Here is a 14,001-nt window from a genome sequence, read left to right as displayed (position 1 = left end):
GAGTCAATAAGAGTACATATTACAGTAAAAAACCGTCCTGTTACACCTGAATACCTGATTTGAGCTTTCAGGTCAGGTCAGGATGGCCTTCGGGTAAACTGGCAATCATGCAGATTCATTCTCCTGTGCAGCTGCCCCAAATCGGCCCCCACTAACAACCCTCAACAGCTCAACAACAAACACTAACAAATCAACCGTGGAGCAGTTAATTTAAGACTGCGATATTGTGAAGTTTCTTATTCTGAGTCAAATTTGTCCACAGAATATTACGCTGACAATAGCCAAAATGGTGTACGAGTTAAGAGCACCAACTGGAAGCATATGTCAATGCGGGAAAACAAAAATTGGACCAGACATGGCTTTCAAACTGGTAACACACATTCTAAGTGGTAGCGGCAAGAGAAAATTTTCTTCCAGCATCTGTGAGTGTACAAATGTCCATAGTTAACCATGATATATAAAGTAGAAAACTCCTGCTTGGTCACTCGGCCTGGGGCTTATCCTCGGCTTTCTTTGGCTGTCAACAAAAGAAAAACAGAGAATAATCCAGTCAGTAACTGAGAAAACAGAGAGACATGTGCAAAGAAACTCTAAACATACAGAATATCATGTCCGCTGAGGATGTCATCCACTGCACACATGACAGACCTCGATATAGAAGTCCTGTTGTAACAACAAATATTGGGAACACAACAAGGTACAATAGTTTTTTCCCTCAAACTATGCAGGAGAAAAAAAACAAAGGAGAGGCAATCAGGCAAAGCCAACTCCCTTAGGCCACCTAGTACACGACTAACAACACCACTCGCTGCAAAGAGAAAAAAAACATGACCAAAAAACCATCCGGAGCCTAAGCAGCCTGTGACAACTAGGAATGGGCACATTTAAACCGAAAGCATGAAACCAAACCTGAACCGAACTCCTGTTTTTTCGGTCTTTGGTTTCGGTTTCAGTTTCAAGATATGTGTACTTCAGTCTTCAGTTCCTGGGTGCAACCAAACCAAAACACTAAGGAACCGATCCCTACCAGCGAACACAGGACACGGAGAACACAGCAGCACAGCCCACTAGTCACTAGACTAGTGACGCGGGGTCCACAACACTCCTAACCCTAACCCAGCCACCATCACCATACGCAGGCAACCTGGCCCCAGCCACCGCACCATCACCATGCCACCACCACACCCTAACCCTAACCAGCACCAGGCCCCAGCGCCACGACGCCAAGCGGCAGGCGCATCCCGATGCTAGAGGAGGCAGGCGCATCGCGACGAGTCGACGGTGGCTGTGGTGGTGGCCCGCGTGCATCCAACGGCGGCAGTGGCTGCTCTGAGCGCCCGCGTGCATCTCGTTATGCAGCAGAGGTAGCTCAACGGGTCCCGGCTGGATTGTAACTAATCCGATGTAACTAATTGGCTCTCAACACAAACCACCCATAATCCAGAAACTAAGATCATGGATTGTGGCATCAATCCTGATCCCAGTGACTTATTCGAGCAAAACTTGCACTGCTGAAATGAAACAGGAGAAGGGTTAACAAATGGAGGGCATAGGAAATAAAATGATGTGGCAATTTTCAAGAAAACATCTGAGCATCTACACTAATCATGCAAGAATAACCAACAGGCAATGCCCTGGATACCTATTGAGCAACCTTATCATATGCCAGCGAATTGGACATCTATGGAGTGTGAACAACTAAGGCCCTAAAAGGTGCTGATGTGTAACTTATTAAATATAGCTTGCTAGAAAAAAAATTCTCAACCAGGAACTGGTAGTCTCCTGTAACTCTTTCAGTTTTGACTTGAATATCCAGTTATCCACATCTCCAAGAATGAATAAACCAATGATCCAGCTGATGATAGATTTACGGTTTGCACATACATGCTCTTTTAGACTAAGTATCCTATGCAGATCCAGTGCTGGATTCGAACCCACGAACTGTTGACTCAGTGAGACAGCTTTCACCACTGCAGTAGACCTGCCCTTCACTAAGCATCCTATGCAACTGCGTTTAACCATTTGCACGAACATGCTTTTCTACACTGCAACATTTATTGCAATCTTGGTTATAATGAACTTTGACTAGGTGGTAAATGAGATGTTGGTAAGCTGTACATACACGACATGCCTTACTGCACGTTTGGATCCAACGGACTAAATTTGTCTGTCACATCAGTTGTTTGAATACTAGTTAGAAGTTTTTAATATAGTCTAATTATAAAACTAACTATACAAATAAACCTAATTAGTTCACGATTCGCGTATATGATGCTACAGTAAACATTTGCTAACCATGGATTAATTAGGCGTAATAAATTTGTCTCATCGTTTAGTCTTTATCTATGTAATTAGTTTTGTATTTAGACTATATTTAATTCTCGGACTTGGTATTTAAACATTTGATGTGACACGTGCTAAACTTTAGTTACAGGAATCTAACACATCCTTAACTTCCCAGCTGACCCAGATGATACCATTCTAGGCAGCTACTTCTAGAGGTGACAATGGGCTCTCAATTTTATACTATAAGATTTAATGATCAGATCTGATTAGGATCAGACCCTATTTCTATTCATTTTTGAACTAAAATTTAGTTAGGGCTCTACCATTTTGTGAAGAAGCATTTGGATCACGATCCATTACCACCCCTAGCTACTCATGCCCAAATTATATGTTATTTTGGCTTTTCTATGTACACCAGATGCCATGCACTTAGATCTATAATTTTTTTTATGCTCCTAGATATACATTATGTATAGAATCCCATAACGATCTATAATTTGGAAGGAAAAAAGCAGTTGATAATGGGCTTTAAACTTTGCACTATAAAATTTAAGAATCGAATCAGGATAGGATCGGGCCAAGGTTTTAAAGTCGTCCGACTAATCGCGATTAGTCGGACTTATCGCCGGAGTAAGCTAAATTAGGAGCTTCGACTCGATTAGGGAGACTAGGAACCGATTAGTCGTCGTAGTCACTGACTAATCGCGATTAGTCATCCGATAATCGAGCGACTAGGAACCGATTAGTCATCCTAGTCACTGACTAATCACGATTAGTCGTGAGATTAAGTGTTATGACCGCCTAGTTTATGCCTGGTTTGGGCCTGTAATATGTCCTCTGTCCTATGGGCCCGCAGCCGGCCCACCATCTCTACAGTAAAAAGTAGAAACATTGTGTTGCCCTACCTGTACCACACCAGCCAGACAGTAGCCGTCGCCCCTTCTCCAGCGTGCGGCTGCGCCCCCTCTACTCCGGCGGCCCTCTACTCCATCGCGGCCCTCTGCTCCGGTGGCCCTCTGCTCCATCGCGTGGCTGCTGCAGAGGCCTCTACTCGAGCCTCCACCCTCCAGTGTGTGGCGCCCGCCTCTACTCCATGCCTCCACCAGAGTCCACCCTCCAGCGCGCGGCTGTCCTGAACTTCGGAGTTCACAGTTCAGACTTATTCACAGTTCAGACTTCCTAACCACTCCAAAGAACATTAGACTTCTTTAGAGTTCACAGTTCATAGTCTGTTCTGAACTTCAGACCGAGATGAGCATCTCTTCAGACGGTAATCCCTTTGTTCTTTTGCTTATTCACTTGTTCAGCAGTATTGTGCGTGTCTGCTACAGCTATAGTGTATTGTTGTACTGTAGTCCTGCTACAGCTATACACGCGCGCGCACGCGCACACACATATGGTCTTGTTATAGGTGGACGACTATAGGACGATTAGGAGTCGACTAGGCTCGACTAATCAAGCAAATCAATGACTAATCGCGATTAGTCACCTTATCGGTGCTCAGGCGACTAGAGTCGACTAGCCGACTTTAAAACCTTGAATCGGGCTCTATTTCTATTCATTTTTGAAGTAAACTTAATTAATGGTTCAAACAAATTGTGAAGAGACATTTGGATCATGATGCATTACCACACTAAAAGCAGTACCAAATTTCGGCGACAAGCAAACCATGCATTCATTTCGAGTTCGACAAAGCGATAAGCAGTGTAAACAAACTACATCACCGGTCGAAACAAACACAATGGTAAAACGCACAAGATGCCCAACGGATACCTTAACAGACACATCAAATACAAAGAAATGATCCAGAGAGTGTTCAATGCAGTGTAGAAAGAAAAGAAACACCCACGCACGCCTGGCGTTCGACGAAATGGAAAGATAAGCACAAAAAGGAAAACATGCCGTACCTTGATGCCAGGGAACGACATGCCAAGCTCCTCCTCGGGGATGACGACGGGCCACTTCTCCCCGCCGTCGCGGAACATCTTCTCCGTATCGATGAGCCGGCCCCGTGCGACGATCTGGTCCCGGATGCCCTGCGCCGTAGCTCCCTCAGCAAAGACGATGGCCTCTTCAGCTCCGGTGAAGTAGGTCACGAGGACCCTCGGAGGCGGGAGAGTCGGCTGCGACTTGAGGTCCGTGGACGGAGCTGGGGAGGGGAGGCGGCGGAGCTCGACCGAGCAAGCCGGGTTGGAGTCCTTGGCCTTGCGGCCGTTGCACTGCGCGAGGAGCTCCACTGCCGCCGCCTTCCGCGGGTCCAGAGGGCAGTACTCCACCACCACCTTGGACAGGAACTTCAGCATGCTCTTCCTCTCGCCACTGGCCCCGACGCCTTCGTCGTTGCCGCGCACTCGCCGGAGCCGCCTCTTCGCTCGCTGGAGATTTGGTGGCGGCGCGAGGTTTCGTGCCTGTATGCTGAGGGTTGGGCCAGCCCCAAACTTGTTTATGGGTCGGGTCACAAGTAGACGCCTCTTGAAATCAGTCGTATTAAATTTCTAAGGGCTAGTTTGTCATATTTTCTCACGATATTTTTATTTTTTAAGAGAAATTAGTTTATTTTCTCTTGATAAAATATAAATTCTTTGGAAAAATAGAATTCCCAGGCTAGCCTTAAGAGTATGCCTAACGGTTTTCAAACTCTACTCTAGACTAGTAAGCTAATTGTATAACAAATCTAATCTAAAATACAATAAAGTGATCGAGATAATGGGAGTACAAAAATTTGAATCTTTATTTCTTATCTTAATCTCTGAAATCGTGCTAACACTGAAATTAATAGAAAATGAACATACACATTGTATTGTTTTTCAAGTGTTGATACATATTAGATGTATTGTTACCCTCTCTTCATCAAGAAGCCTCAATACTCTCAGAAGGGGATCGACAATATTTGACTGATATTCGGTATTGAAAAATCCTTGTGCCTGGTGGTGTTCATACACATTGTGTGCAAATGCCCATTTATCACGAAACCCTTGTCCATATTATTCGAAGAGATGAGTTCTCATCTTCATCATTAAAGAAGCCATGGAATGTCTCCAAAGGGCCCATGATATCAGCATATCCACACCAAATATGATCTTTTGTAAATTTATCAGAAAGGTATAGCAATGTGAAAACATGCAAGGTTGATTGGACAGACATGAATGTAATCTCATCTCAAGGGGACAATGGGAAATAAGAGGGGGCACCACAAAAATAGTATCTAAATGCTTTTGTAGACACAAGTCAACTTCAGATAGATGTTTTTCATTCACAACCATAAATTACATCAGTTTTCATTAAAAATTGAGTTTCCACATACACAACCCTAAACATTGCATTAAGTTTGGAATTGGAATATGCAGAGTAGGGATTGGAAAGATGGTCTTGGTCCTCTAAATTGGTATTTCAAGCAATGGCCAATGTTTAGTTTTTTATACCATTCGTTGCACAACTTTATCATTTCTCACCTCAACACACATAGAATAAGAAACAGATAAAAAATTCATATAAAGCTCACTGAGAATTTTCTTGACAATTATTGTATCTTTTGTAGAAATGCCAATTAAAATTTAGAAGATCCTTCTTTTCAAAATCAGAGATTGTACTTACCCAGTTACCTTGTACTGTCGGCTTGCCACTGGAGATTGGGGATGGTTGGACATAACTGCGCACTAGGATTGGGGAAAAGAACTGGCCACTGGCATTTCCAAACTCGCCATTGGCAAAGAGATAGTGGTGTCTTCCTCCTTCGCCTCGTGCCCGTGGCCTATGGAGTCATGGAGGCGGGACAGCGCAACGGGCAGAGGTGAGAGGTAGCCAGTAGGCGCAATGCAGAGCAAAGGTGACTCAGGCTGTCAGGCGAGGTGAGTGGCGGGCGGCGTGTGCAGCGTAGGGAAGAGGTGAAGAGCGACTGTGCATGTGTGGTTGTGCCCTTGTGAGCAACAACGGTGCGAAGATGCCAGACATAGGTGGGCATCATGCTGCGTGAGTGAGGGAGGAAGGATGATCCAAATAACACTGACCATTGGATATGAGTGATGAGGGGAGGGAGAGAGGGCGATCTGAACCGTTGATTTTGAGGGTGTGTTATTTGTGGGTGCAATTTGTTTGGTGTACGTAGGGAAGCTTATAGGTGTGAGGGTGATTTGGTTGGGTGGGTTTAGCAAAGTTTTAACTGATGAATTATATAGTGTTATAGATTTTGAAAATAAAGATTACAAGTAGAGCTTTGAGACTAGATACTCGGTGTCATGTTTGCTGGAGGTTAGATGAGGATACCTGTTGTTGGGGGGGGCTCTTTAATCGAAGGTCCTCAAAATGCTTATCCATTAACCATTGTCAAGTCTATTTTAAATTGTAGCAGAGCATATACCGAATGATGCCTTCGGCTAGAGATGACATGCAGATGTTGTGGTCACAAAAACAAAGCTTGAAGCTTCGAATCGACGGCGCATACACGCAGAAGAGAAACTGGTCGAAGCAAGGCTAAATTCTCAAGACTTGTTCAACAAAACTATGAAGGAAAATGACAACAGTGCCCTTGATTCATTCAATAGCTCGTATGTATAGGTCTGGGGACATGGTTGTAATTTTGCCGAACCTGAACTCCGCGACTATATATAGAGGAATGGTGTCATGTATTAGATACGCTTTTTCGGCTGAGGATAGTTGTTTTGCGCTGCCTATGAAGTTGTATTCTTCTTATCTTCGTATTGTAACTCACAATAGCCAAAGGTACACTTGTAATATTTTGTTGAATAATGAAAATAGAAGAAAGTGATGTTTAATAAGATTGAATCATGTGCTTCATTTCTATATATTGTATGATTTGTCCTTTATGCCCTTCATTTATCTTCTATCAATCTCCAATGTCTTCATCCTTTAATCAACTTCTTCCTTGAGGGGAATTGGTTCAAGTATAAAGATGAATCTTGGATTAACTGTGTTACCTTGTTTTTGATATCCCAAAGGAGTCAGAAACAAGTGACCAACATTAGCGTCCACCCCTGATGAACTCACGATTACCATAAAGAGCTTCGTCATGCCTTCGAAGAAGACTACAATAGTTGGTTCTATTCTCACTCCCATAGACCAGAACCAAAATGAAGATGCACTTCTGTAATACCCAAATTATAAGACTTATATAAGAGTTGATCTCCTTATGTGATTTGCCATCTACTTCTTGAGACATGTGACTAAACCTAATTAAAAGAGAATGAGTCTTTACTAAAACACAAAAAATATCCATGCATCATATTGGAGTTTAGTTTGTGCATTTAATATAATAATAATATGAATAAAAATATAATAATAGTGAAATGAAGATTTGAGGAAAAACCAAATTTGAAATTGGATTTGAAAATGAGGAAAAAGGGGACAAAAGAGAAATAGAAAGAATATAAAGTATAAAGAAAATTTATATATCTCCAAAATTGGTACTTTTAATTTCATAATATAATATGAGGATAAAGTTAGCACACGCCCGCATGGGATTTCATTCACTTATGCTCCGGACCGCCTGCTCGCAAGAGTAGCGCCGTCGCGTAGGGCGCGTTCCACCGTCATCTCAGGCTGCGGATGAGAGAAGAAGGTCGTGGGCAATTGATGACTAGGTGGACGGCTTAGATTAGGCGCCGCGTACCCCTTCGCTCGGATAGATCCATGTCGTTGATCTCGCGTCGTACGGCAGGAACTAGATCTAGGGTTAATTAAATCCGGGCCTTTGAATCCGAATCCAATGGTCATCTCAGCGTACCGATTCGGGGAAACACAGATGTAATCTGGACCGCCGGTTTCTAATCGGACGGCTGTAGTCTCATGATACCCCTTCGGCTCTGCAGAATTGCAATTTAGCCCTTGCGTTTATTTTAAATAGAACCCGCTGTCCGTGGGTGTTGTTCACTGAGTCTTGGGAAAACTATGGATTACACCCTGTGTTTTCCAGAATTTAGCGCCCAATCCAGAGATCAGAAAAAATTAGAAAAATAATTATACAAATTGATTTTTAATACAAAAACAATTCCAGAAACTTGTATAATTCATATTAAATTCATTTAACTCCAAATTGACCCATTCCAGTGGCAATAATTTTGTTTTAATGTTGTCTATCATCTAGTGCCTCTGTTTAGCCATGAAACTTGAACTAGAATTATTCACATGAATTGTGCTATTCTAGGTATTAAATCACTCAGAAATTCATAACTAAATAACTATAACTCCAAATTTAGTGATTCTTGTTCCTACGATCTCGTTACACGGCGTAGAATATTATCATATATTCTGTTCTGTTGTTTGGTGTGATGTTAATTTTTGCTATACTATGTATGTTTGTATTGATGCGAGTAGACGATCAAGCCACAGAGAATCCAGGGGTTCAGCAGGTGGAGACTGCTGAGCAGGAGCTCGTTGAAGGCAAGTTGTGCCCTTGATCACTTCTTTTTACCCAGTCATATTCTTATTAATCATAATGATCTGTATAGGTTAATTTTGATGGGACCCTTTAGGTTACCCTAGTTTGACTATCTTTATACCTTGATTCCACTGAACTTTTTGGGTAGTACTTGCTATTGCTTTATGTGATTTTGGGTATGGAGATATACATTATTCATGTTCACACTTTTATTATCAGTTTATTATTTATTGTTCATGATAAGTTCATTATGTTAATTGGAACATGGAGAACCACGCGGGAAAACAGTGCTACCACAAGGGTGGTATGGGACGTCCTTGGCTGACTAACTAGGAAAGATAGTGGAGGACTACCTTACCCGATAGGGGCAAGGGCAGTAGGAGAGTGGTCAGTGTAGGGAGGTCCTTGGGTTGATTTTACTGCGGCGGTCAGGCGAGGGATCCCTGCACTGGAGCTTCATGGAAACTGTAGCGGATTATCTGAAGCTAGTGGAACTTTGTAAAGGCCTCGTAGTGGAACCCTGCCTCGCTTCCTTGGTAGAGGTGTATGGGGTCCGATCAACCCCGTGGCAAATGGGTAACACGACTTGTGGGTAAAGATGTGCAACCTCTGCAGAGTGTAAAACTGGTATAGTAACCGTGTTCACGGTCATGAGCAGCTGGGACACTCACATGATTAATTTATGGAATTAAATTCAATTGTCATTTGCATCGCATTGGGATTATTTATTATTTTTTGACTTACTATTACTAAGGTTTGGTATTTACTTACATTAAGTAACTGCTAATAAAATTTTGACCAACTTATAAAAGCAATGCTCAGCTTTAGCCTTTATTTGTTGATCAGCCTTACACTTCACATGAACTCCCACCTTTGGTGAGTTCATGCACATTATTCCCCACGACTTATTGAGCTATGATCTTTTGTGAGCTCACTCTTGCGATATATAAACCGCCCACAGGTGAAGAGCAGATGGTCGAAGAGGAACCACATAACGGGGAGTTCGACTTGATCTAGGTGGCGTCTCCTAGTCACCTTTGTGGCGCCAGAGAAATAATATTTAGTTCGTTTTATATTCATCATTTATTTTGTAAGACTTCTGCTATGTATAAGTACATTTATGATATTTATGACATTTATCTCTATGCACTCTTTTATTATATGTGTTGTTCTTCCTTGGCGCACATATGAGACGCACCCGGCTTTATCCCTTAAATCCGGGTGTGGCAGAAGTGGTATCAGAGGAAATGTTAACTGTAGGACGAAACCTAGATAGACCTGGACAAAACCCTTACCTACTTACCTTACTTTGATTCTTTCTATACTTTTCTTGATCCTGTCTCACCTTCTATTGTTCTACTCTGATTACTCTTACCTTTTCTATTCTACGACAAGATGGATTTCACACCTTGGAATCCTATATATATGACCCCCTAAAGAGATAGGAGACCCAAGACAAAATTAATATTATTTTCCTATTTAAAAATGTTGGTTGATTGTTCTGATGATAAATGTCTTATTTGCTTCTTTGATTGATTGAAATATTATAGAAGGACATCTTAGCATGTACCACCATAAGGTAATGTATTAGCTTTAGTAGGTGACACACTAATCTACTTAGCTAATAAATCCCCTAAAGTAACATGCCTCGTAATTACTCACCTTGTCTAAAATTCTTCCTTACCATGTGTTTCTAACTCAGATGGTCAATACCAGGAAGGGAGAAGGAATTGATCTACCCCCAATCGACACAATCGTAGGGTACTTAGACAACAACAACAACAAGCAGAGATGGATCCTCCACAAGCCGGAGCTGATCCAGTAGTTGCAGCCCAGATGCGAATAATGCAACAGATGGCTGATACTATGGCGGATATGCACGCGCAAATGCGGCAGGAATGCCAAGAGATGCACCAAGAGAGAGAGAGGAGATGCGTCAGGAGAGGAGGGGTGCAACAATAGCAAGTCCCATTGCCACCACCACTTCCACCCCGGGACAAGCACCGGGAATTTATGAGCCACAAGCCGCCTACCTTCGCCAGTTCTCTAGATCCTCTGCACGGTGATGACTGGTTGAAGTCAATGGAGAAAATGCTAAATATTTCTCAATGCTCCGACCGGGAGAAGGTTCTCTATGCTTCTGGTCGTCAAACTGGTCCTACTGCTGACCGGTGGGATTCTTAGGTTGCTGTCCATGATGCTGCTGACACTATTACTTGGGCGGAATTCACCACACAGTTCAGAAACTACCACATTCCTGCTAGACTGATGAAGATTAAAAAGAAGGAATTTCTGTCGTTGAAGCAAGGCAACATGTCTGTCAGCGAGTATCGTGACAAATTCATTCAGCTATCAAGATATGCTCCTGATGAGGTGGCTGGTGATGAAAGAAAGCAAGATCACTTCACCAAAGGACTCAATGAGACACTACAGTATGCATTGGTTGCTCATACCTTCCCATCATTTCAGAGGCTGCTTGATAAAGCTCTGGCTATTGAACACAAGCATGTTCAATTGGGAGACTTGAAGAGGAAGGTCGTTGCCCAGGGGCAGAGTAGTAGTAGTATTCGTCCTCGCTACGTGCCGCCCCAGGGTACACCAGCTTGTCCAGGAGGAGGACCACATCTAGCTCAGTACGCTCCACAGGGGACTCCTCAAACACCCCACACTCGTCAGACTGCCCCCACTGGCACCCCAGCGAGGCCTACAGGACAGAAGACAGGCTCTACATGCTTCAAGTGCAGTCATGTTGGGCACTATGCAAATGCTTGTTCGGTGGGGAATTCTAGTGCACCGGCTCAGAACAAGCAAAAAACTCCTAGCAAGGGATTCAACATTGCCAGGGTTAATCAAGTCAGTGTTGAGGCCACTGCTGATGGTGCGGACATCGCTATCAGTATGTTTTACATTAATGCAATTCCAGCAGCATTATTATTTGATTCTGGAGCTACGCATTCGTTTATGTCTGCTCGATTTGCAACCACCAATGAATTACCACTACAAAATATGAAAACACCTATGGTAGTAATTACACCTAAGGGACCTGTTCAAGCAAATTATATGACACAAAGATTAACACTGACGATTATGGGAAGGGAATTCTAGTCTACACCTATAGTACTAGAAGAAAGCAGTATAGATCTGATACTCGGGATGTCCTGGTTGAGGAAGGCTAAGGCAGTTATACACTGTGCTAAGGGAACCGTAGAACTCACCAGTTCCAAAGGAGAAAGATTTGAAGTTGAGATTACCGTAACCGCCTCTACCAGACCTGCCATATTTCTAGTAGATGGGAAATTTGTGGGTAGAAACATCCGAGTTGTTAGGGACTTTCCAGATGTCTTCCTTAAGAGTTACCCGGAATGCCACCAGATAGGGAAGTTGAATTCATTATTGATCTCTTGCCTGATACTGCTCCCATTTCGAAAAGACCATATAGGATGTCAGTGGAAGAGTTAAAAGAACTTAAGAAAAAATTAACTGAGTTACAAGAAGCAGGGTACATTCGTCCGAGTTCCTCACCATGGGGAGTACTGCTACTGTTTGTACATAAGAAGGATGGTTCGCAATGGATGTGTGTGGACTATAGATCACTTAATGATGTTACCATTAAGAACAAATACCCATTACCTCGTATTGATGACTTGTTTGATCAGATGAGAGGTGCTAGGGTGTTCTCTATGATGGACCTCAGGTCAGGCTACCACCAAATGAAGATTAGGCCATCTGATATTCCCAAGACGGCTTTCTCTACCGATATGGTCTATATGAATTCACAGTCATGTTGTTTGGCTTAACCAATGCACCAGCCTACTTCATGAATTTGATGAACAAGGTGTTCATGGAGTATCTCGATAAATTCGTCGTGGTATTCATCGACGACATTCTTATTTATTCCGAGAATGATAGTGATCATGAGGAGCATCTGCGGTTGGTGCTACAGAAGTAACGAGATAATCGGCTCTATGCCAAATTTACCAAGTGTGAATTCTGGCTTGATGAAGTACATTTCCTCAGAAATATTATCTCCAAAGGAGGAATTTCTGTAGATCCGGCTAAAGTAACAGCGATAGTTGGTTGGAAGATACCAAGTACAGTCTCGGAGGTCCGGAGTTTCTTGGGACTCGTAGGTTATTACCAGCGATCCATTGAAGGATTCCCCAAGATTCCTAAGCCTATGACCTCACTGTTAGAGAAGGCAAGGAGTTTAAATGGACTTGGGAATGCCAAGAAAGCTTCAATCAACTGAGGTTTAAATTGATGGCTGCTCCAGTGTTGGTGATGCCGGATCTACAGAAGAATTTTGATATATATTGTGATGCAAGTTGCTAGTGCTTGGGATGTGTGCTTATGCAAGAAGGACACGTCATCGCCTACGCGTCTCGCTAGTTGCGGAAACATGAGTTAAACTACCCCACTCATGACTTAGAACTGGCAGCCATTGTGCATGCTCTCAAGATTTGGAGATAATATATTATGGGAACCAAGTGTCGAGTTTACATCGATCACAAGAGCTTAAAATACATCTTCACTTAGAAGGATCTCAACCTTAGGCAACGCCGCTGGTTGGAGCTCATCAAGGACTATGACTTGGAAATACACTATCATTCGGGCAAGGCGAATCTGGTTGCGGATGCCTTGAGTCGGAAGGAGCAAGCCCATGCAGCTATTGTTACCCAGTTACCCGATGAGTTAGCAGAAGATTTTGAGAAATTCAATCTAGGGATAGTTGCTCATACTGAGGGAATTACCATAGAAGTAGAGCCTACCTTAGAGCAAGAAATACGAAAGGGTCAGATCGGTGATGTCAAAATTCAAGAAATCAAATATCTGATAACTGAAGGTAGAGGCCCAGACTTCACGGAGGATGAGAAGGGCACGATATGGTTCAAGAACCGGATTTGTTTCCCTGATATCGTCAGTATTCGTGAAACCATATTGAAGGAGGCACATGATTCAGCTTATTCCATCCATCCGAGTAGTATCAAGATGTACCAGGACTTGAAGCAGAAGTATTGGTGGTATGGATTGAAAAGGGATGTTGCTGCACATGTGGCAGAATGTGATGTTTGCCAGAGGGTAAAAGCAGAGCATCAGAGACCTGCTGGATTACTTCATCCGCTTAAGATACTTGAATGAAAATGGGAAGAAATTGGCATGGATTTCATTGTTGGACTACCCCGCACTCCTGCAGGGTATGACTCTTTTTGGGTGATTGTGGACAGACTAACGAAAGTGGCTCACTTCATACCTGTGAGGACTAATTACACGGGAGCCAAGCTAGCAGAGTTGTATATGGCTCGGATAGTTTGTCTACATGG

The 14,001-nt window shown here is 43.0% G+C and overlaps 1 protein-coding gene across 1 annotated transcript; it reads right to left on the bottom strand.

Moving 5' to 3' along the window:
- Positions 1-226: 226 nt before the first annotated feature.
- LOC100276733 (uncharacterized) lies at positions 227-4,733 on the bottom strand. Its single transcript, NM_001371574.1, has 2 exons — positions 4,194-4,733; positions 227-517 (listed from the first exon to the last, which is right to left on the bottom strand). The coding sequence occupies exons 1-2, from the start codon at positions 4,587-4,589 to the stop codon at positions 482-484; spliced, it is 432 nt and encodes a 143-aa protein (NP_001358503.1). The 5' UTR covers positions 4,590-4,733; the 3' UTR covers positions 227-481.
- Between the last annotated feature and the right edge of the window lie 9,268 nt (positions 4,734-14,001).

The sequence above is a fragment of the Zea mays genome, chromosome 5, assembly GCF_902167145.1.
Source record: "Zea mays cultivar B73 chromosome 5, Zm-B73-REFERENCE-NAM-5.0, whole genome shotgun sequence".
NCBI classification, from domain to species: Eukaryota; Viridiplantae; Streptophyta; class Magnoliopsida; order Poales; family Poaceae; genus Zea; species Zea mays.
Note: the sequence above shows the minus strand (reverse complement) of the source record. Positions and strands in the feature narration are given on the sequence as shown.